This window comes from Triticum urartu, chromosome 2, assembly GCF_003073215.2.
Source record: "Triticum urartu cultivar G1812 chromosome 2, Tu2.1, whole genome shotgun sequence".
NCBI classification, from domain to species: domain Eukaryota; kingdom Viridiplantae; phylum Streptophyta; class Magnoliopsida; order Poales; family Poaceae; genus Triticum; species Triticum urartu.
Genome location: NC_053023.1, coordinates 726561017 through 726583361, shown reverse-complemented (window position 1 = coordinate 726583361; position 22345 = coordinate 726561017). Strand labels below are relative to the sequence as shown.

At 44.6% G+C, this 22345-nt stretch overlaps 1 protein-coding gene and 2 long non-coding RNA genes across 5 annotated transcripts; 1 reads left to right on the top strand and 2 right to left on the bottom strand.

Annotated features, from left to right (window-relative positions):
- Positions 1 to 351: 351 nt before the first annotated feature.
- LOC125534412 lies at positions 352 to 2550 on the bottom strand. Its single transcript, XR_007294476.1, has 3 exons — positions 2006 to 2550; positions 1694 to 1781; positions 352 to 707 (listed from the first exon to the last, which is right to left on the bottom strand). It is a non-coding gene; the product is annotated as an uncharacterized LOC125534412 (long non-coding RNA).
- A 9787-nt stretch (positions 2551 to 12337) lies between these two features.
- On the top strand, positions 12338 to 16510 carry LOC125540191. Of its 2 annotated transcripts, XR_007297233.1 has the most exons (6): positions 12338 to 12875; positions 13220 to 13381; positions 13685 to 13728; positions 13850 to 13881; positions 14452 to 14851; positions 16116 to 16336. XR_007297233.1 is itself a non-coding variant. In XM_048703774.1 (5 exons), exons 1-5 carry the CDS (start codon positions 12455 to 12457, stop codon positions 16318 to 16320), a joined length of 864 nt encoding a protein of 287 aa, XP_048559731.1. In that variant the 5' UTR covers positions 12339 to 12454; the 3' UTR covers positions 16321 to 16510. The 2 variants fall into 2 exon arrangements, 1 of the variants encoding a protein (XP_048559731.1); XM_048703774.1 differs by lacking the exon at positions 14452 to 14851 and having other exon boundaries at positions 12339 to 12875; positions 16116 to 16510.
- A 704-nt stretch (positions 16511 to 17214) lies between these two features.
- On the bottom strand, positions 17215 to 22339 carry LOC125540192. 2 transcript variants are annotated; one of them, XR_007297234.1, is made up of 5 exons: positions 20546 to 22339; positions 20194 to 20405; positions 19813 to 19887; positions 17877 to 18945; positions 17215 to 17716 (listed from the first exon to the last, which is right to left on the bottom strand). It is a non-coding gene; the product is annotated as an uncharacterized LOC125540192 (long non-coding RNA). The 2 variants fall into 2 exon arrangements; XR_007297235.1 differs by lacking the exon at positions 17215 to 17716 and having other exon boundaries at positions 18659 to 18945; positions 19775 to 19887.
- Positions 22340 to 22345: the final 6 nt, after the last annotated feature.

Here is a 22345-nt window from a genome sequence, read left to right as displayed (position 1 = left end):
GTACATATGTTATTAGCTCCGGTGTGCATAAAAATTATCATGCAATTTGCACAAAAGTTATTGGGGGTGGGGGGGTGGGGGGGCAATAAGTTGCCGATGGGTTGTACATAGGTCATCTGCTATGGTGTGCATAAATTATCATGTTATTTGTACATAAGTTATCGGGAGGTGGGGGTATAGACGGCTTATACAATAGATTGTCTTTCTAGCTGTCTATAACATTTGAAATGAGAAAAACTCCACAAATTCAGCTACTAATTATTCCAAATGCAGAACAATAAAGCAAGTAATTTGCAGAGACTCCTGCCACCATGCATAGTGCTGGCTTCATTTCACGTGGCATCCACGAAGAGAAAAATTTGCAAAATTAATTAAGAGAGGAAAATGTAGAGAGAGACGAAGCAAAGAATGGATCAATCCCAATTCCTAGAAGTCGCATGCATCACAAGCTTAGCTGACAGTGATTTTGCACATCCTTTGTGGCCTCGCCTTGGTGGTTGTTGACCACTGTCCTCAAACTATCACAATCACAAGGTTTTCCAGGATTTTGGAATCATGAAAGAGGTGGCAAGTCGCGTACTCGTGTGAGGTAGTCGGCTGGATCATGTATACTTCTATATTTGTGTCTTCTTCCTTGTAGACAAAGTCTCACGCAGCCATCAGGTTGTGCAGTTTTCTTTTCTCTTTCCGACGAGTGCTTCTACCACCTGCGATGCCCATTGATGGTAGTAAAGTGCAGACCTACAACTTTGAACCGTATACACTACATGTACCTAGTATTTGCATAAAAAATTAGGTATGACAGCAGCCAAACCATGCAACTACATCAGCTTCAAGTAGCGGCTCGTCAGGCAACGCACATGGTTTCTTACTCGCGGCTGACGACAAGAGGATTGGGGTGCTAGATTCTTACAGAGAGGAAAAATCAGACATGCGGTTGCACGCGTCCTCGGCGTGATGCAACTGACGCTGCGACGGCGCTCCAGGACTAGGGGAGGCCGGCGGGCGCGAACCCGGCGGCGCAGGGGTGAAGGGTGTCGGGGAATGGCCATATCTGGACGTGGACGAAGTAGGGGAGGTCGGAGACGGCGCCGTATCGGGCGGCGGCCATGTAACCGAGAGACAGGGTGGTTGAGAGAAAGAAGAGAAGGGAAGGAGCAGGGAGAAGGAAGGAAGAGGGAAGGAGCAGGGGCATATGGGAGGTTCGAGGGGCGCTTCTGCTGGTGCTCCTTGCCGGCGGTGGGCGCACCGAGCGAGGCGAGAGATGGGGCATGCGGCGAGCGGGAGGATGACGACGCCGCATGGAGCAGTTGTCGCACAGGCGGGGAGGCCAGCGAAACGTTATCTTTGACTAGGCGGTGGCAAAACAATTGTAATATCAATGAACTGTATTTTTGGAGCGCGATGGTCGTACGATTTATAATGGACGACATCCAGCGCGTGTGGATCTGTTACTAAAATCCTGCCGGTAGGAATTTAGCTTTCTCGTTAAAATAATCATTGTGCAGATGTATGTCTGATTTTGATTTGAATCAAGTGTAACATAGCCATATTGAACGAATCATGAATCATATATGCATTGTTGCGCCAAAGGAATGTGCAACTCAAAACAGATCCATGGGCCGATAGATAAAAAGAACAGGGAGAGAATATATATATATATATATATATATATATATATATCAAAAATTACCTGAAGTCCTGGAGGAAATGCAAAGACAGGGAGCAGCTCGGCCCTGCAACTGCAAGATTATGCGACTGGCTCGGCAAGACAGGTGCTGCTGGAAAAAACACAATAAAAGATGATGATATATGGTACTCTGTTCCCCTGTCTGTTTTTTTTCAACTGTGCTAATAATGCAATTAAGCTACTTCTGATTCCTAGTATTAGTGGCAAAGAAATAAACATTACATACTACTATTGCAAGGCGCCAAGCCGCAGACTCAGCTGCAATTGCTTGACTCTGAAGAGGCAGCGAGCGCACATGTGCGTGTAGAACAGTACCTTCTATCACGCGCGTGGTTTCCGGAGCACCTGCGCGGCTGCGCCTGCACCCCGAACCTGCCCGACCACGGCTAGCTCCTTCTCCACTAAATCTTGCGTCGCGTAGTCGTGCTCGAGGTCGCTGCAGCCTCAGCAGTCCAACCCTCACATGCACCACCACACGCACGCGCACAAGAAAGACCCGCCCTCGCTGCCGCCACGTCACGCACGCCGGCCGTCTGAGAGGCACGCACGATCCAAAAGCACTTCCGTCGCTTCCGGAATTTGGGAGACGGACCAACGACGCGGCAAGATGAGAACCTAGGCAAGAAAGCGTGCCCTTTATATAGTGGCAACCCGTGATGTAGCAATTTCTGGAATCGAGCTCTCGAGAGAGAACTGGACACGCGGTGGGAAGCGGCCGGCAGACAAGATACGCGTGGCATGTACCAAGTAAATCGAATAGCCCAGAAGGCCCGGTCAAAGCGGTGGAGGAGAGAAACGTGCAAAATTGTTTAACCAGTTAAAAAAAGCTATGCACAGGATTAACCCAGTCACACGCGTCAAATTGACAAGAGTAGTAAAAAAAGTTCAAAAAATCCAGGAAAAAGAATCCCTTACGGGCCTAGTATTCTTAGTATTATATCTGCAGTTTATTTTTTAACAGAAAATTACCATGTGCGGAGGTGAGGATGACAACTTTAGTTAAGGGCAGCGCTAGGCGCCGGCGCGCTGGCCAAGTTTTTCGGCCGGTTTGCCTGCAGCCGTACGATCTAAATGCCCACAACCGCCGGATCCGACCTCATCCTCCTTCAATCTTCAACCTTCCGGCACGGGAAGAAGGGGACCACCTCGCACGTGCCGACTGCCCCCGCACCCTCCGACCTCCTTGTCTTCCGTCACCACCGGTCGCCGTCCTTACCTGTGTCGCCTCGTGCGTTTCTCACCTCCATGGATGCAGTAGCGTGCGCCCATGATTGCAAGCTTGTAGCTCTGGTGGCACCGCTCGCAACTCCAGTGCACGGCGACCACGCTCTGGTGGCAATGATTCGCCGGACACGACGCCCCATGGCGAGCTACAAAAAGATGCATCTCTCCTCGAGTTGCCGGTAGCAGCAAAAATATCCACCGGTCGTAGCAAAAAAAAGTACCGGTTCCAGCAAAAAACAAAATGTAGCATCTTCGTCTTGCCCACCCCCCGTCACCAGTCGTAGTTTTCCCTCCTCGCCGGTCATCGGATGAAGTTTTTCACACATACAATTGAAGCTTTCTCTATCAACGGTTGTAACTTCTCTGATTGTGCAGAGTCTAGTTGTAGCTTTCTCTCTCAATGGTTGAAGCTTTTTTCCTCTATGGTAGAAGCTTTTCTGTAAATGGTTGAAACTTTTTTGGTTTTGAGTTGTGCTTGTTAAAAAGCTTTCTCTATTGTTTCGGTTGAAGATTTTTTTCATTGAAGGTTGTAGCATTTTTGTCGACGGTTGTAGCTTTCCTCAATGGCACTTGCACCTTTCTCTATACCCGGTTGAAACTTTCCATCTAGGGTTTGAAGCTTTTTTGCTAGCGGTTGCAGCACGGGGATTTGTGGCGGGTTCTGCAATGTCTCCGGCGCCGTCCATCGCCGTTGTAGCATGCGCCATGCTAGTCTAGGGGAGCGTCTCGCATGGTTGGGATTGCAGCAAAAACTGGCGGTGGTTGTCTACCGGTGCTTGTAGCTCACCGGTGGTCACCTTCGTGGACGACGCTCACTGTGGCCGCTCTCTGTCGGTGCACGTATACTAGGTTAGCGCAAGCTCGGATTCCCGTGCTGCGAGGAAGAAGGAGCTGTGAGGTCAAACGGTGAAAAGATAAGGTTTGTGTGGACCTACCTGTGTCCAGCGAGGAGGGGTGTGAGCCGCATGATTCAAAACAAATCATGCGGCCCGCGCGTGTCCGGCGCAATATTCAGCGGGCGTTTACCTTTAATTAAGGACCTCAATAAGTCCCGAACGTTCAGAATTTAAGTATGCTAATCCGAACTCTTTTCATGACAACTTTAGTTAAGGCGATGCTGATAAACATGGCAATTTTCTGACAAAAAAACGAACTGGAACGGAGTTGCCATGTGTTAACAACTAAAGTTGCCGCCTCGCAGCAACTAAAGTTGCTATAAAAAAACGTTCGGGATGACATGCTTAAATTCCGAACGTTCGGGATTTATCTATTCCGTTAATTAACTGCACTTGTCATCCTCGACTCAGTTGCCACGAAAAACATTAAATTTGGCATGGGAAAAATCAAGACGTTCCCGATTTTTCCGAAAATCAAAAGTTGGCAACGCTGGAGTCGTGGACGTGGGTGTGGACAGTGTGGAGCGGTCTTTGGATTACTGCGCACGCGTTGTTGCCGACTTGCCGTTTCTGCATGCCAGATTGGTTCTTAGAGATGATGCAGGTTCTTTGCTTCTAACGAATTCAGGTGTCCAGAGCAGGCCATGTGAACAAGTGACTGACCGTGATGAGGATATGAATCAACTCGAGGTGAATTTCGAGCACTACTGGTGTCGAGCTTGTTTTTTTCTGAAAGATCCAGCAATCCGTTTCATAGATTATGCAAGAAACAAGTGGAAAACAATGTGCGATCAAGTGATCAGTGGATGATTCCATGTTATTTTTTTGAGCTTCTAGTCAACAGGCAATTATTGTGAAAGGTTTGTTGAACATCTATGCGTCGGTGACGGGTCAACTCATTAATCCCGACAAGTGTTTCATTCTTTTTTCTGGTAATTGTCAGGAAGCTGTTGCGGATGAGGTAAAAAATGTTCCGGGAATTTCGCAGGTGGTCTTTGAGCCTAAGTATTTGGGTCTTCCGGTTCCTGATGGAAGAATGCATAAAGGAAAATTTGAATCTGTTCAAGAACGTTTACGTAAGCGCCTCATTGACTGGAGTGAGCGTTACATGTCTTCTGGGAGTAAGGAGCTATTAATTAAGGCTGTGGCACAGGCAATACCGACATATGTTATGAGTGTGTTCAAATTACCAGCATCAATCTGTGATGATCTTACACGGATGATGCGGCAGTATTGGTGGGGCGTTGAAAAAGAAAAGAGGAAGATGGCTTGGTTAAGCTGGGATAAGATGATGCTGCCAAAGGCTAGAGGTGGCATTGGATTTCGTGATATGAGAGCCTTTAACCAAGTTCTGCTGGCAAAGCAGGCCTGGAGATTGATTGATTATCCTGACAGTTTATGTGCGAGGCTACTTCGGGCAAAGTACTACCCACATGGAAATATTTTGGACACTGTATTCTCAGGTAACGCTTCAGCGGTATGGAGGGGAATCGAGCATGGTTTGGACCTTGTTAGACAAGGTATTATTTGGAGAGTGGGTGACGGATCGAGTATCAGAGTGTGGCGTGACCCATGGATCCCGCGCGGCCCTGGCTTCCACCCCATTTCGCCGAAGCGGAATTGTCGGTTTAACAAGGTGTCAGACTTCTTGGATGAACACGGAGCTTGGAATATGCAACGTCTTGATGATCATGTTTGGAATATGGATATTCATGAGATTGTCAAAATCCGGACTTCCCCAAGGAATAGGGAAGATTTCTTTGCTTGGTTTCCAGAGAAGAGCGGAATTTTCTTGGTGAAAAGTGCCTATATGTTGGCAACAAGTGTGCATGATGAGGTGTTTGGCGGTGGGGCTTCTAGTACCCACCCTGATGGTGCTAGACCAATATGGCGTTCAGTTTGGAATTCTTCTGTTCCACAAAAGATGAAGATCTCTACGTGGAAATCAATTGCAGGTGCTCTAGCTACAAATAAATGCAAACTACATAGGCACATCTCACGTACAGACCCATACCCCTTGTGTGGCTCTATGGTGGAGGATTCTTTCCATGCGTTGGTGACTTGTGGCTGCGCATTTATGGAATCGCATGCGTGAGTGTTGGGTATTACCTGGTAATTCAATCCTTGTTAATTCTGGTGATGATTGGCTATTGAACGTACTGGCTGCATGTTCTGAAGTGGAACACAACAACGTCCTAATGTTGACTTGGCATGTGTGGCAATTGCGGTCGGACGCTGTGCACGGAAAGGAAATTGCGACCATTGAGGCATCAGCGTCGTTTTTGGAGAGTTACATGCAATCAATTACTCAGACTAAGTATTACAGTGTCGATGAAATCATTAAAGGAAAAATGCCAGTGGGGGGTCCTACACTGTGTCGACCTGGGAGGGAGCAACCTGCTATTGCTTGGCCTGCTCCGACAGATAATAGACTTGCTCTTTCGGTGGACGGTTCTTATTCACCAACGGACGGAGCTGCGTCGGCAGGTATGATTCTACGTCATAATGATGACAGTGTGGTGTTCGCCGCTTACCGGTATATTTTTAATTGCAATGATGCTTTGGAGGTGAAGATTCACGCACTGATGCAGGGCATGGCTTTGGCAATCCAGCACTCAGAGGGTTCTATTGTTGTTCAGTCTGACTCTTCTGAAGCATTGTCATGTCTTTCCGACTAGACTAAGCAGGTCAGCGTATGGGCACTTAGTTGCAGAGATAAAATACACATGCTTATCCGGGAGTTTGTTCCCCAGAAGCTTATAAGAGAGCAAAATAGGGTAGCAGATCGTTTGACATTATATAGTCATGATGAGCGAGCCACAGCTGTGTGGCTTGGTCAAGGACCTTCTTGTATAGAGCAATTACTGCCTCTGGATTGTAACCCTATCAATATGGAATGAAACTCCCTTTTACCTCGAAAAAAGTGATCAGTGGATGAAAACAAAGAAAACAGAAGAAAAAAGGTCCTTCGGCCTAGCCAAAGAGAAGACCAACAACTAAACCAGGCCAACACCACCACAAGAGATACAAGATCGACAGTACAATTAAACATGACAGAGCAATGTACCCCGCAAATCTTCGCAATGCCATCGTACATCATCCATCGCACTCGCTACCCGACGACTTTGACTTCACTGCAACATGAAAGAGCACCCGCATCAAGCATGTTTGCTACAAATGTGTTCCTTGACCTCATCGACATTGGAGAAAGAAGACATATCCAAAGCAAGGGAAACATGTGCCGCTCCCATCCCGGGAGAGGGAAAACAAGACTTGTCTGCCGCACCAAGCATGTCAAGTGTGCTCGTGCCGCCCAGTACCACCCCACAACGGCCAACGACCATCCTCAAAAGAACGCACCATCCCGGCTCCACACACCACCAGAACCCGACCATCCAGACCACCGCAAAAACACGTGTGCCCACCAAGAACCTCTCCAACGCAATGCTTCCAACAAAGTAAGGCAGCCAAGGATACCCCATTGCTGATCCGACAAGATGGATCTCGGTTTTCACCCGGAGAAAGGGTCCAAAGGCAGGAGGGTGACAGATCTCCTTAGTGATGCCTCCAAGAAGGAAAACAACATCCACTAATGTTGCCATCATCGACATTGAGCAAGACTTTCTTCTAGAGAATCTGGACCCGAACGCCAAGGACAATAGTCCCTGGCCACGCAACCGTCGGCCGCCTACAGGGCACCAGTACTCGTGCCGCCCCGAAAATGACCACAAGCATCAATACAGGCCAGGACATGGCCAGATCGGACCCACCCGCCTGCCCACAGCTGCCGCAGCACACCCATCGGAGTCCAGGCAGCAGCCCCTGCCCGAGACTCCACCCAGCGGCCGATCCAACACAGATCCGCCACCACACTAGCCCGCGACGGGTCCGGGTGAGCCCAGATCGGGCCCGTCCCGCCCGCACCCGCAATTGCGCGCCCACAACCACTGAAGGGAGGCTGAGGTGTCTCTGCCTCGAGCTCCACCACCGCTCACCCGTCCCACCTCCGGTGAAGCATCCACCGCCGCCGGCCTCGGGGTGAAGTCCTCCCGAGATCCGCCGACCAGCCACCTGCCGGTGCCGCACCTCCAAGATCCGCCACACAGCAGAGGAAAACGCCGCGCCGCCGCCATCCCGGGAGCCGATCGTGCTTCGCCGGTGAGCCCCTCAGGCGGCGGCAAGGGAAGGAAGGGAGGTGGGGGGAGGATGCGGCCACATTAGTGTTTCTCCCGTCGAGTCGCCAGGGAGCAAGATTGTCATAATCGTGATTCTTTTGTACGATTCTATGACTTTACGATCCCAACTAACTCCTCTAATTCTACGATTTTAGTTTATAGAATCTACGCTTCTACGATCCTGATAGTTAAGATTCTATAATTTACGATCCTATCACTCGACCTGCGACCCAATTCAAAATAGCGATTCTGACAACTTTGTCAGGGAGGCGACACAGGGGTGGGAGGGGAGCCATGAAAGATGGTGCCAAGATTGTAATTTAGGGGATAAAAGTTGTGGATGACACGTGTTTGATTGGGAAGTGGAGAGCACAAGTAATGTTTGACAACCAAAACAATGATGAAGCTGACGATGACGAATCAGGCTACGTGGCAGTTTCGGAAAGGGGTAGATCTGGATGGACACGAAGGCGAGTATAAAGTTGTTGCTAAATTCTTTGTAATTATATACTACATAATTTGATTTTGTCTTCTGGTGTTTGACCTTGGACACTGAATTTTTGTATCTACATCAGCCTGCATAATTTGATTTTGTCTTCTACAGATGTCCTCTTTTGGGTGTGTTTTTCCAGAAAAAAAGAATTATCCAGTGTCTACATCAAAATGATTGTAGTCATATTATTAATCAAACTACCCATCAAATATGTTGTATGATACAGTAGCTCAAAATGAGTTGAAAAGAAAAGAACATTGCCACAACAGACAGAAAATAGGACTAGATAACTATACACCTATCATATTGTTGGACGTCATCTAAATTGTTTGTAGGTATCCCATGCTACCGTCTTCTAACAATTACACTCATAAGCCATATGCTCCTTGACTTCTGCACGACTGAGTAATGACCATATACAAATCCAATCAGTTGCTCTGTAGATAATTTGCAAAAGAATAGTGATATTTTATCTGTTAAAAATCACATCGTTCGGACAGTTCCATATAGGCCAAAGTAATGCGCACACCCCAACACAAATATGGGTCGCTATTTTGGACTCCACCCCAATTGGCCAAATCCCAAATAAAATTGCAATGGTATTAGGAGGACTGACACTAAATGCCACATACAATATGCGCCACAGTAGTTTGGCTAGTGTGCATTTGGAAAAGATGTTGGATTGATTCATTTTGATCACAGAAACAACACCATTTACTGCCCTTCAAATTATGTTTTGTCGAGTTATCTATAGTTAAGATCACTCCCTCGACCTTAATTAACTCCCCCATCCTGCCAAGCCTCAGCTGCCAGCCCATTGTATCTAAGCACACTGCGGCAAATTGATACAAGTAGCTAAAGATCTCGCATCCGACATCTCCGGCCGAACGGTTAGGCAAGCTGTGTCAAGTCGGGTGTGAAGTGTCCTTCTAGGTTCTGGCTGGTAGAGCAGAGGGCTGAAAACCTTCTTTAGTTTCACGCATGGTATTCTAAATCCCAATTGCGCTAGCTCTATGGTTCGATTCCACAATGTAGCTAAAAACTCCGCCACCTGAATACTTGATTCATTAAGGTCGTCACCCTATACCCGGAAGTCTCTATCGTTTTCTTTGTCTGTTAAGCTTCACAGGGTTGGGACTCCCTAAATCAAACTGCAATCGTTGTTTATCAACCACTCACGACGACATAAAGTATTTGGAAAGAAAAGAAAGAGATTCTTGGTTTTATTGCTCCCGCTTCCTCATCCGCGCTCGTCAAGCCAACTTTGCTTTTTGGGAGGCGAAAGAGGGGTTGAAGCGGACATGTCGAAATGACAGCATCGAAGATATCTATATTGTGAAATAGTGAGGGAGGAGATACTCTTCAACAAATCTTCTCAGATTATACGGAAGCCGGGGACGAAAGCGAATTCGTCGCAATAGCCACCAATCTGGCGAGGCGGTTTCACAGCGCCCCATGATATTCAATGACACCCGTAGACATTTGATCATTCATACCTCACTTCCGTTCCTTGCTTGCTTATGCACTTTTGAATTAAAGACGACCTTTCAATTCATTATTGACTGTATAAAGTAGTATTAGTTAATATACGCTGATTCAGACAAAAAGAAGTAAGAGACAGTCTTTTTCAATACTGTATGCTGGGACAGACCTGTAGGTGAGCACAAGCACAGCCAGCCTTCCACCTCTTTATACTTATGGATTTTATTTTTTGGTCCTTAGGGCTTTTTGTTTTCTTTTTAGTGACCCAAATTTTGACAATTCAACAACCTGGTGGAGCCTTCCTAGGGAGCATCGAAGTCCCCGTCATCAGTCCTGTGTTGCCTATGCTTGCACCTCAAAATGGTTGCTGACTTTGTACAACTCCGTAGGGCGCGCTACGACAACTTTTCTAACTACGATTGCTGCTTGCTGGTTTTTCCATCATCCAATCCACAACAAATCGAATGAAACCGCTTCGGATTTCTTTTGATGAAAACCCTTGTTCCGCTCTCGCTCGCCGATCGATTTCTAAATGAGTGGAATTTCGATTCTCTAACTGCTCAAATAGCAATGGTTTCCAGTTCCGCATTGACCCTAGGATTGGCGGCTTGGCTTAAAGAATATGGGATTCTCTTTCCGGTGGAAAATTGCATCTGAAAATGAGGGAAAAATCCTGGCAGGGAACAGGACCGTGACTCTTCTAAACCATTACATGACAGAGAAGTCCATTCTCGTCATGATCGATCCACGTCCTACCATAGTGCCCGGAGAACCTGCTTCTAGAAGATTCTATAGTGATCCACTGGAATTGGCCTCGGGTGACGCCTCCCTAGTCATCGAAAGATTTCAAGCGAGAAAAAGTGTTTGGCCCGAGCCAAAAAGAGGTTGATCCACTTCATTCGCCAAGCGAATGATCTTCGCTTCGCGGGAACAACAAAAACCACCATATCGCTCTTTCCTTTCTTCGGTGCTGCCTTCTCTTTTCCAAGGGATGGGGTTGGGTGACGGACTTGAACAACTGACCTGTCTGCTATTGTTATTGCCGGGCCTCCGGACCATACCAATTCACCGAGTTAGAAACCGGACCAGAGCTATTAACCGACTTGATGTGCTTTCCTGACTGACAGACCAATCCCCTTGTGAAACAAACCACATAAAGACTTTTTTCGAAGGCACCTTAATTTTTTAAAAGTGTAGCGACTTTGGGATTGGACCAGAGTTTAACAAATCTATATACATAGATTTCACTGATAATACCCCTGACATCGATAATTTCCAGTGTAGTGTATCTGGCTCATCAGAAATGTTAACATCCATCAACATGCGGACAAGATGTAGTCATCTGTCCCATCACCCCCCACTAGGGATATCATGAACTGAATGAAGGGAACCGATCGTAGAATTATACTTACAAAAGCCTCTTTACGTTTACAAAAGGGTTGGATATTGTGTGGCCACTGGCGCGTCCCCTAGATATGTATATTCCAAAAACCTAGTTGTACTACCGTTCCCTACAATGAATTTGGTCCTATTGAAAAAGGCAACCTTTGTTTCCATCAGCCCCTTCCAAAAAGGTGAACCACTTGGCTACAAACATTACTTGTGCGAGGGTCTTGGATTGCAGATACTTGTTACTCGATAATTGTATCCACATACTCTCGTCCTCCGCAGAAAGCTATATAACCATTTACTAAGCAAGCACCAATTATTTACCTCAAGGTTTTGGCATACTTAAAAAAAATCAAATACATGTTATTTTTTCGAAATAATGTTTTAAAACATTTTTTGAATTCGTGTTAAAGTTTTTTCTAGCACACATTAAAACATTTTTTTTGTCTGATGCAATTTTTTAACTATACGGACATTTTCGTTTACATTCCATAATCATTTTTACAAATTTCATGAAAATATTTCTAAAACTCATGAACACCTTTTCCACTATAATGTACATTTTATTTGAATTTTACAAAACACTTTTTTACGAGTTACACAAAGATTTTTTACATTATATATATATATTTATTTAAATGTCATGTAAATTTTGTTGAAATGTGTGAACATTTTTTAAATGTCACGAGCATTTCTTTGAATGCTATCAACATTGTAAAAATATTGAGGTAACTAATTTTTTACACCATTTAAAGATTTTATATAATCGTAGAGAGCATTTTTTATTTGTTAAATTAAATTAACGAAATGATTTTCTAGAATGTCTGAAAATAAGAAAAGGAAAAGTAAAAAGGAACGAAGTTGGCGAACTAATAGTACTGGGCCGGTCCACTTAGCGTGCTCCTCTGTTCTCGCTACAGGGCCCCTTCGCTGGGCCGGTCCAGCCAGGTCGCAGGCCGTGGGAAGACCCAGGTGAGCGACCGTGTGAGCGAGCGACCCCCTCTTCCATGCCTCTCCTCCCTCGCCGCCCCCTTTGCCTTTGCCCTCCCCTCCCTCCGGCCGAATCAATCTGAATCCAATCCTCAAAATCCTAAAATCTCGAAGCATGGCAATAAAGTCAGCCAGCATCTCGTGTTTTCTCCGGTGCGGCTGCGCCGCCGGCGCCGTTAGGCCATCCCTATGGGCGCGCAGCGCCGGTTTCCTCGGCCGCGACAGCCGTACCGATGGAACCGGCTCGAAGCTGTACTGCAGCGCCCCTACTCCCTGGAGCTACGCTCACAACTTCGACTCAGACTCGGAATCCATGCCGCCTGGCCCTTGGTGGGGCGAGGCGCTGCTCGAAGAAGACGCCGAGTTTTTTCCTCTTGCCGATTTTATTCCAGTTGGGCAGGGCAGGAAAGAACTAGATGCTATATGGCATGCCCTGGTCGCTGGCCCGCTCGAATCCATCATCCTCACGCTGCGCGAGATCATGGCCGCCGGCAACTTGTTCCGCTGCCGCAGCTTCCATGTCGGCACTCTCTCAGGTATAAAAGGGTTAATCTTACTCGGTTCACTAATACTGAATATCATTATATTGTTAACGATCTGCCGTCTTTTAGTTTAGATCGCAATTCTAGATCGGAAAATTGTAGGCAGTGCTTGGCCCTGTATAGACAACAAAATTGTAATGTATATAGTGACGATTTAAGCCCATTTACTAACACTGAATATCATGCATGATAGTAGTATGTTTTAGTTTAGACTGCAATCCTCCATCGGAAAATTGTGTACGGTGTCTGGTCGTCTATAAGGTACTGATGGTGCTACTCAAGATGAGCTGAAGTAATATGGTTTATAAGTTACTAAAGATGTTTTATGGTACATGCAGGTGCTTTGCTAGTTCTTGCTGCGTTTTGCCAACTCTGCAAAACGACACCTACCCTTTTCATGGACATTGTTCTTGGGTATGTGTTCTACAAGCTAAGTGTTTTATCTGCACAGTTGCAAAAAGATGGCAGGTCATTTAGCATATGTGCACGGATACAGCTAGGTGAGTTGAAGATTTAAGTTTACCCTACATTTTTTGTGTCTCGAGTTACTGTATTCCCCCAAATATGCAGTAGTATGCACATAGGATAAAATGCATGGTTTGGCTATGTATTTGCTTATTGTACCCCCTCCATCTCAAAATCTAAGTTCGGTTTAGATTGTGCTTAAGTCAAACTTTCTTAAATTGGTACTTAAACCAATCCAAATAGAACCTACATTTTCGGATGGAGGAAGTACTTGGTTTCCTGTGGTAGTTTTTCACTTATGCTGATATGATTCTTTTTCTTGTTTCTTTTTGCCGCAGTTCTTCTACTTATTTTGTCTTTCAAGGATAACAGTGCATTTCAGGTATGATATTTTCCACCTACAATATGGCTCAACATGATCCTCATAGTCCCTTCTTGAGGAAGTTTGTGCAGTTATATGCTTCAGTAATTAATCTTTGTATGCTTTTCTTGCCTGGTGATAGGGTTTCTACCGCTTTCTTGTGGAATTGATCTGGTAAGTGTTGCAGCATAAGACTTTGATTATATAGAGAGAAATATCATTTTTATTATGCTTCATATTTTGGTCGTGATTCTTTAATTGCAAGTCCCCATTGGTGCCTGTTCTAGAAGAAACAAAAAAGTACCAATTGATTCATGGTTGGCATACTTTTCCAGTTTCCTTGTTCTATAAAATTTACTAATCAATGCCTATGTTTTCCTGTTCTTTAATTATAATTACTCAATGCCGTTGAAATCGAAACAAGGTGCATGGACCTTTTATCTGCTAAGATCTGATACTAATTTCTGGAGGCCAATCTGAATGATAGTGTAATGCTGCAAACTTGTAACACTGAACAACGAGGATACATATACATTCAAAATTGCATGGTTTTATGTAGAGCATAAATTGAGTTTGAGACAATGGCTAAGTGATGGCTGATCCCAAAAGTGAAATATGATGGCCATTTCATATGAGGACCTTTGCAAGTTTGTACACATAAAAAAGTTTAATAAGCAAGGAAAAAGAGCACTATTCGTGCATTTTGGCTTCTCCTCACGCCTAGCTCGCTTGAGTGGTGTTTAGGTGCGCCTAGGCATTCCATGCGGACATTGCACGGGAAGTACAGCAGGAGCTGACCTGCATAAAGAAATCAAGGGAAGACCGGGAGAGGAACCTATATGCCTAGGCAGAGTACAGCAGCAGCACAAAATCGTGGGGAGACCGGTAAAGAAACCAGGAGCTCACCTGCCTGAAGAAATACCAACATGAGAACGAACTGAGAAGGAGGTTAGGAGCGCGCGGTGACACGTGGAGTATATCGAGGGCGGGCAGCCGGTGACGTGAGGAGAAGGAGCTCGATGTCAAGCTTAGGGATGTGAAGAGGAGCTCTGAGTGACAGACGGTGTGACAAGGAGGAGCTCAAGGTTGAGGTTAGTGGTGTGACAAGGAAGAGTTTCTGATCCGGCGCAGGCGGCTCAAGGGAGTGAGTCTAAACCTAACCCGATGCCCCTGCTTGCTCTATTTCCTCTTTCCTGCCCCCTATCTGCCTCCTGCCGCTTCCTTTTCTTGCTTCCTATTGCTCCCATGCTCATGCCTAGTGCTGTACCACACACCTAATCTCCTGACTAGCAGAAAGGTGCTATGCCTAGGCACGCCACACACTTATTTAACCGCACTCGGCTGAAGTGCTGCGTTCGGCGCATAAGCTCGCTTTTTTAATCCTTGTTCATAAGGAATCAAGATACCACATAACAAAGTTCATGAAATATAATAAGCACATCATTTTTGTTATATGTCCACTGGTAAAGGGAAAATAAGCACATCATTTTTGTTATATAACTGCTTGTCTTCTATTTTTTGCAAATGACATATCATGCGCTTTCACGTTTTTTGTACATATAAATACATTAACGTATTTTTTGCACATGACAAATGTACTATTTTTTTTGACTCTGAACTGTAGGGAAAACCCCCACAGTGTTTAAAGCTTTATTAATCAGAAAAGAGATTACAAAGTACACAGATCACCAGGGGTAATCAAAAACAAACTAAGAGCTGTACAAAAGAGAAAAAAAAGAAAGGAAAAGGGCTAACCCCTCAGGAAATAAACCTCAAGGAGGCAAAAAAGAAATCCATCTAAGCAGCTCTTCCTAAATCTTGGTTTAATCCTGTGCTGCATCAGAGTGCAAATGTACTATTTGGGGTGCTCGCATCCCAGAAGACACTCATCTTTAACTTTTGTGTGTTTCTTATTGTTTCTACTTCCTGAATACAGTACCTTCTTTACCATTTGGATTGGATAGAGTATGCATGGATGTTAAATTCATGCACTGATCTTTAATTTTTGGGTGTTTCTTATTGTTGTTTCCAGTTCCTGAATACAGTACCTTCTTTACCATTTGGATCGGATAGAGGGATAGAGTATGCACAGATATTTTGTGTGTTTTAGGTAGACATGCATATGGAACATAATGTAGAGCACCATTTGTCCAATGAACTGGCTGCTGAATTGATGGATGCATTTGGTTACTGCACACAACTAATCTAGCTACTGGATTTTGTAGCTGAGTGTGTATGAACCACTGGAATTTTGGTCAAGGCACTCCGCTTTCAGCAAAGTCTTGACCTGACATGAAGCAAACTATTTGTTGCTTTTATTTTATTTATTTTTATCTTGCATGCCTGTCTGAACATTATTCCCCTTTGCTTCTGTCATATGTACTCACAAATATCTGTTTGGATCTCAGGGTGCTCAATATTTACATGTATTTCATTATGGCCTATGAGGCGACCGTCGGTGTGAAGCATGGCAGACTCTACTGGCTTGCAATCTATAGATGGATGCAGACGAAAGGAGGCCTGATGAAGGTGCTGAAGCATACCTTTCTTGATATCTTTGGAGGAAATAAGAAGCCAGTCTCGATAAAAAGAAGGAATAGAAAGCGGCAGTAGGGAGATGCAAATAGGGTGCTCTGCTCAAACTTTTCTTCCTGTGTCTAGGCATATATAGTTATGGTAGTAGGCTCACGGTGTACGCTTCTGGTTCTGGAGAACCTGTTCTGCATTTCCATGGAATGCTGGAGCTTCTTTTTGTTGACAAGGTTTCAACGAAGTTGGTTAATCACATCCCAATATCCAATTCTGAGCCCGGGCTCATCTGCACCCGGTCAAGAAACAATTCATTAAAATTCAAAAGAAAATCCAATTTTTTAATGGAAGGTAGATAATTTGGTGCGTGAGGTGCGCTCCAAATTTCAAAGCATTTGGATATTTGAGTAGCTCTTAGCAAAAAAGACAAATTGAGTCAGAACCCTAAATTTGTCTTTTTTGCCGAGAGCTACTCAAATGTCTGATTTAAAATTTGGGACGGACTCTGATTTAAAATTTGGGACGGACATCACGCACCAAATTATCTACAATACCAAAAAAGAAGGAATTATTTGAAATTTTCTAGTATTTGTTTTTATTTTTTTACTCAGCGCAGATGCAGATCCTGGGAGCCATCGTGTTTATGTTGAAAGTTGTTCTTCACCGAAGATGGGGTTTTCTTCTTCGAGACTAGTCTGTGCCCGACTTTATGGTGGCAATGCTTGCTCCTACCCGTACACGCAGCATCGTCCGGAAACTGTCGTCCGTATTGTTAACAATAATTAACTCATTGCTAAGGGCATGTACAATAGTTGATAAGATAGTCTTACATTAAGTCTTGCATGTAATTTAGATATGATAAAAAAAGACGTTTACAATGGATCATGTCTTAGCCCTATCTTTCATAATTAGTTATTTCTAAAAATATGGTGAGACATATTGTGCTAAGAGATCATCTCTTGTCTTCTCTTAAATAAAAGAAGACAAACTTTTTCTTACGAGTTCTCTCTCCTTCACCTTATCATTTATCCTACATGACACTTCTAAGACAGCATTATTATACATGCCCTAATTAGGGGATGATCCCCGCTCTCTCCGTGCATGTAATCGCACGACGTGGGAACCGTCGCAACGGTTTCTCCCTGGAGCGTCGGCTCTTGGAACCGTCGTCTTCTGTACATGTTGTATATAGAGGATCCAACACTATCGATAAAGACTACTTGCTTCATTTTATTATCTCTCGATCTTTATTTCAATACGTTATCAGCACGCTCCCAGCGGAGCAATTCCATCGACGCGACGGTTCCTGGCTACTGCATCGCCTGCGAGTTCGACGGCTACAGCCCTTGGTTCGCCGTGGTGACGCCCGCTACCGCAGTGGCTCTCGGCCCGGCGGAAGCACTTCCGAGCGGCAGCCTCGCGCCGTACATGGCCACAACCTGTTCACGGCACAGCGCCCCGTTCCGCATCGGCCAACGACCTGTTCACGGCAAGACAGAGTACAGAAGAATCACGAAGAAGAGAATCGGAGACTCAAGTCAAGCACCACGTAAATTGGCGTACCAACTTCATCTAATTGCTACAGAGGAACAAGGTGCTACTTTTCCAATTTTCTTCATGGATTCAGAAAATTGCTTTACCACGAACATAATCTTGCCTTGACACTGGACGGCGGACGAAGGCATCCATCGCAAGTGGCATCGCCTGGCTTCAGTCCCCGCTGGACCAAGCCGGCTCCAGCGGCTTCGTCCCTGTTGCGCCGCGCCCCGCGACCGGCAGCGCACCGTGCTATGCCCGCGCCAGGCAGTGGCCGGCCGCTGCCCGCGCCAGGCTGTGCCTCCTCCGCCCCCGCCGCGCCGGGACTTGGTCACCGGCCGGTCTCGCCTTCTCCACCGCTGCGCCGCTCGGAGCACGCCTCCGTCCCCGGCGTGGCTGTCAATGGCGATGGATGCGGTGCGCGGCTCCCTCCCGTGCGATGCATCGGCCTTAGGGCTCGATGCGGCCGTGGCCCTTGGCCCCGACGACAAGAGCCTCTTCGCTCTCTAATGATGCGGCCGGTCGGCCAGCCGTGGGAGTCTCTACCTGTTTCAGTCTTGTGAGGACTAGTGGTTGGAGCGTCACCCGGTGACGCCGCCTGAGACAAAGTTGGACGGTGCCAGGTGGTAGGCGCCCATTTCACATTGTTGGGTGTAGTTCACAATGTTATTACATGGTCGGTAATAAGAGAACAGTGGTAATGCAACACACTCATACCATGAATCAGCCTTACGGGTCATAGATATTAATATGTCCTTATAGTTTACATGACTGGCGACATAAATGACAATGGTTCAAAAGCAACACATGCAACACAAAAGCGGAGGTACAATAGGAGCATTTTCATCTATTGTTGTGAAAAGGAAGTCCTGCCTGAAGCTTGAAATGCACAAGTATCACATATTATTGACACCACTTTTGTTGCTTACAAATCAGAATATAGAGAAAAAAAATTGGGGATAAAATCGCTTCCACCAATTCCAAGCGAAGATAAACCTGAATGGACAAGCACATATATTAAGAAAGGATATAATTTAAAGTATAGAATCACTTCGTAAGCCAATTCCCATAAGGCTATGATGGGAAGGAGGTCAGGAGGACGGCGCCGCATGACGAGCCCTATCCATGTCGATCGTAGTCCTCGACCTCATGATATGCAGGCTCCGTCGCTCACTATTCAATGCCCATAGAAAAATCAGGATTATAGTAGTCATGTTTTAGGTAAGATATATATGTGTAAATGTAAAGTTTTACTAATCAAGCATGCACTAAATGAAAATACCTATTATACATAAAAGGGAAGTAACTGAGATAGATGCTGGGTTTTTTTCTTAGAAGGAAGTTGGTCATCAAATAGGCATATATAATCAAATTTGGAATATCTCCAGGAACAATTAATTTTTGAAACTCATGGCAGTATGTAGCACACGTGTGTTAGGCTAGATAGATATGCACAAATGTCAAGATTTAGTAATGATGCATCCACTGAACAAAAGAAACAATTATACATGAAAAGGAACTATGTCGGCTATGCATGTTTCAGTGTCATGTAACTTATGTTACAGAACAAAACCGAGCTAGTAAACAATCCATTGTGAAATCTTCATGTGGTAAAGAACATTTGTAGAATAACATGAAATAAATGGCTGATGAAAGAGCAAACATAAGTCAATATTTCTGATCTCCAATTCACTATTTTGAGTTTGTACAACCTAGTGTATGAACAGAGAACAAACAAATGAAAATATCTTGTACCAAAGTTCATATAGTAAGCAAGATAACAACAACACAGGTCATATAGTAAGCTAGAAAAGATTAAGTTAAAAACTTCCAAAGTGGCAGGAGAAAAATAACAATAGCCCAGGTCTTGATCTATCTAGTATACAGTGAGAAAGGGAACAAAATTGGTATTTGTAAGACGACTAAAGTGTTGCTGTTAAGTAGTATGAACAGAACATGATTATGTAGATTATGGACAATGGCATGAGGAATGACACTCAACTATGCAGTGGACTTTGTGAGAAAGGGAACATCACATACTGTTGTGTTCAGTATAAGGTGCTTCCATCTTTTGTTCAAATCTTATACAACCATCTTCTGTTTAAACCTCCCATACTGCATCAAGGATACAAAAGGGTGAGAACCAAGAAGACAAACAAAACCATTGGGGACCCATATAAAATGCTGTTTGCTGCTAATCTCACATTCAAAATCATTATTAGCATGTAACGAAAAAAACAGATCAGAATTGCCCGATGAATAAAAAGCTATAGTTCACACTCTGTTTCTCTTTCAGAAATTACAAAGTATCATGTGAATGCCCGAGACATTATACATGCTATGCTGAAAATAAGATGGCATCAAACGAGCTATGAACCCATTCATGATCTGACCAACACAGGAGAAAGAAACAACAGCTACCTGAATGGTCGCCCAGCGACGGCCACGAGGGGCACCCAATTGGAGAATGGCATGGCCCAGCGCTGCACGAACCACGCGAAGAGGCCTAGCGGGATAAATTATCTTGGAAGATACTGACTTGTCAAAAGTCAGATGCCATGACCAGATCTTGCCATCTTCAGATACCGATGCTAGATATGTCATGGTCCCTTGATACATGTTCTGGTTCGACTCTGTATCAAAGATTATAGACTGTGAAGATCCAATCTGTGCCAAATCCTGAGATTGTTTGTCGATGTTACAAACAATAGACTCTAACTGCCAGATCGTAGTAGCAAGAACGGGGAAAAGATAAAGAACAGAAAGAATTTACCTGCCCTCCACAAGATCAGGTCGACGCTGCTCTCTCCAGACGAGTCGTTGCGGCCTGCTGTTCTGCTGCACGAGCGATAGCAGTGTGTCCCGCACCACCCGGAGCAGATCCCCCGTCCCGCTCCCACAATTTCTTTATATGGCGCTACAACTATGTCAATGAGTTCCAAGGAATCAAGAAATGCATGAATTTTTAAAAACCAGTAAATTAAAAACAACCAGAATGTGAGTATTTTTTCCATTTTTATTAGAAGCATAGATTAGTTGAGAACCTAGTCAGTCATGTAATGGAAATATTAATTATGCAATCAGAAAGTAAACTGAGCTAAAAGCTAGATAGTTTTAGCTGCTACCATAGCTTACATTTGACTGAGCAAAAAAGGGTTGATGTGCATAACAGTTTGTGAAACACAAAGTACAGAGCACATTAATAATTAGCATATTTTGCCAAAATTTAACTTATAACGAGGTGATGTCATCCGCAGAAAAGCAGAGTACAATTACATAATGCGATCAATATGTTCAGAACAACATCATCTCCTAGAAGCGGAAAAAAGTTAAATGGTGTGTAGATAACAGTTTTTGGGCTAAATATGCATCTCCCAATCCTTGGTATTTCTGGAAATCTGCACCTTACATGAACTAAATAATACAATAAAGCAAAAGGTCATATATGACATAAGGAAACTATGCAAGCATCACTACTTGGTAGCAAAAAATGGTGGCATGAGATCCAAAGAGAGCACACAACCTTTACTTAATAGCCAAAGAAAAAAGAAAATTGTGGCATCACATCAAAGAGACTACATAGCATCCTTTGTCCTTTCCCTACCCATCTCCCTTTCTGCCTCCTCTTCCTTCCTGCTCTCACCACTGGTGGAACACTATAGACAGACAGCGGCTAAGCATCACTATGGGAAGGCACAGGGAGATGATTGCCGACGCGAGAAAGATGGCATGGCGCTCCTCAAAATAAACTCATTAATCTATACAAAATGATTGTTAGCATGTTTTATTTGAGGGCTACAGAAAATTGATTATACACTAGCCAGCGAACCAAATGAATTTGTGGAACAATTCCTCTGTACTGGCCAATTACTTTTGTGAAGTCATCTAATCCTGAGATGGTCTTCGCTATAATAGTGTGCTCATTTGGATTTGGAGTATCCCATATTAAGTGCAAGCTCCCGTTGCTGAAGGACAGTTTGCCTAATTAAGAAGCCACAAAATGCAAAATAAAGAGTAAAATTTTCTGGATGATTTCAACATTGAACAGACCTGCCCATTAATTGCTTTTGGTGAAATCAATCCAAAGATCAGATTTAAGGGAAACAAGCGTGTGAAAGAGCATCAGCCATCTAGATTAAGAAGGGACAAGATTCTATGATACTTCAGACAAACTAAATCTAACGACCTGCGGTAGTAAAAGATGTGTCATGACATATGTGCTAATCAGGAAATATGAAAATCAACAGAAAAGTAGCTCCACACAAAGGGCATTAGAAATGAAATCTGAACTATAAGAGTACAATGGACAATGGCATGAGGTGATAATACCCTGCACTGACCAGAACTTCCAATTTGAAGATAATTAGTGTGATAGGTACCTTCCGCACATCCCTGCTATTTGTAACCTGACGTCCCGGACCAAAGAAACCACTAGCGGCTCTCTCAACAAAACTTGGGTCCAAAATCAGTGAACATGAGGTCCAGATCTCAGATTCCATACATCCATTTTTTTGCGAGAAAAGGCAAATGAGAACTAAACTAACTCAGATAGGTGGAGGGGGGGGGGGGGGGG

Bases quoted from the DNA above. Each gene is read 5' to 3' on its own strand.
- LOC125540191 (XM_048703774.1), top strand. From the start codon at position 12,455: ATGGCAATAAAGTCAGCCAGCATCTCGTGTTTTCTCCGGTGCGGCTGC. The intron at 12,876-13,219 runs GTATAAAAGGGT...TGGTACATGCAG, and splicing joins CCATGTCGGCACTCTCTCAG to GTGCTTTGCTAGTTCTTGCT. The intron at 13,882-16,115 runs GTAAGTGTTGCA...TTTGGATCTCAG, and splicing joins TTTCTTGTGGAATTGATCTG to GGTGCTCAATATTTACATGT.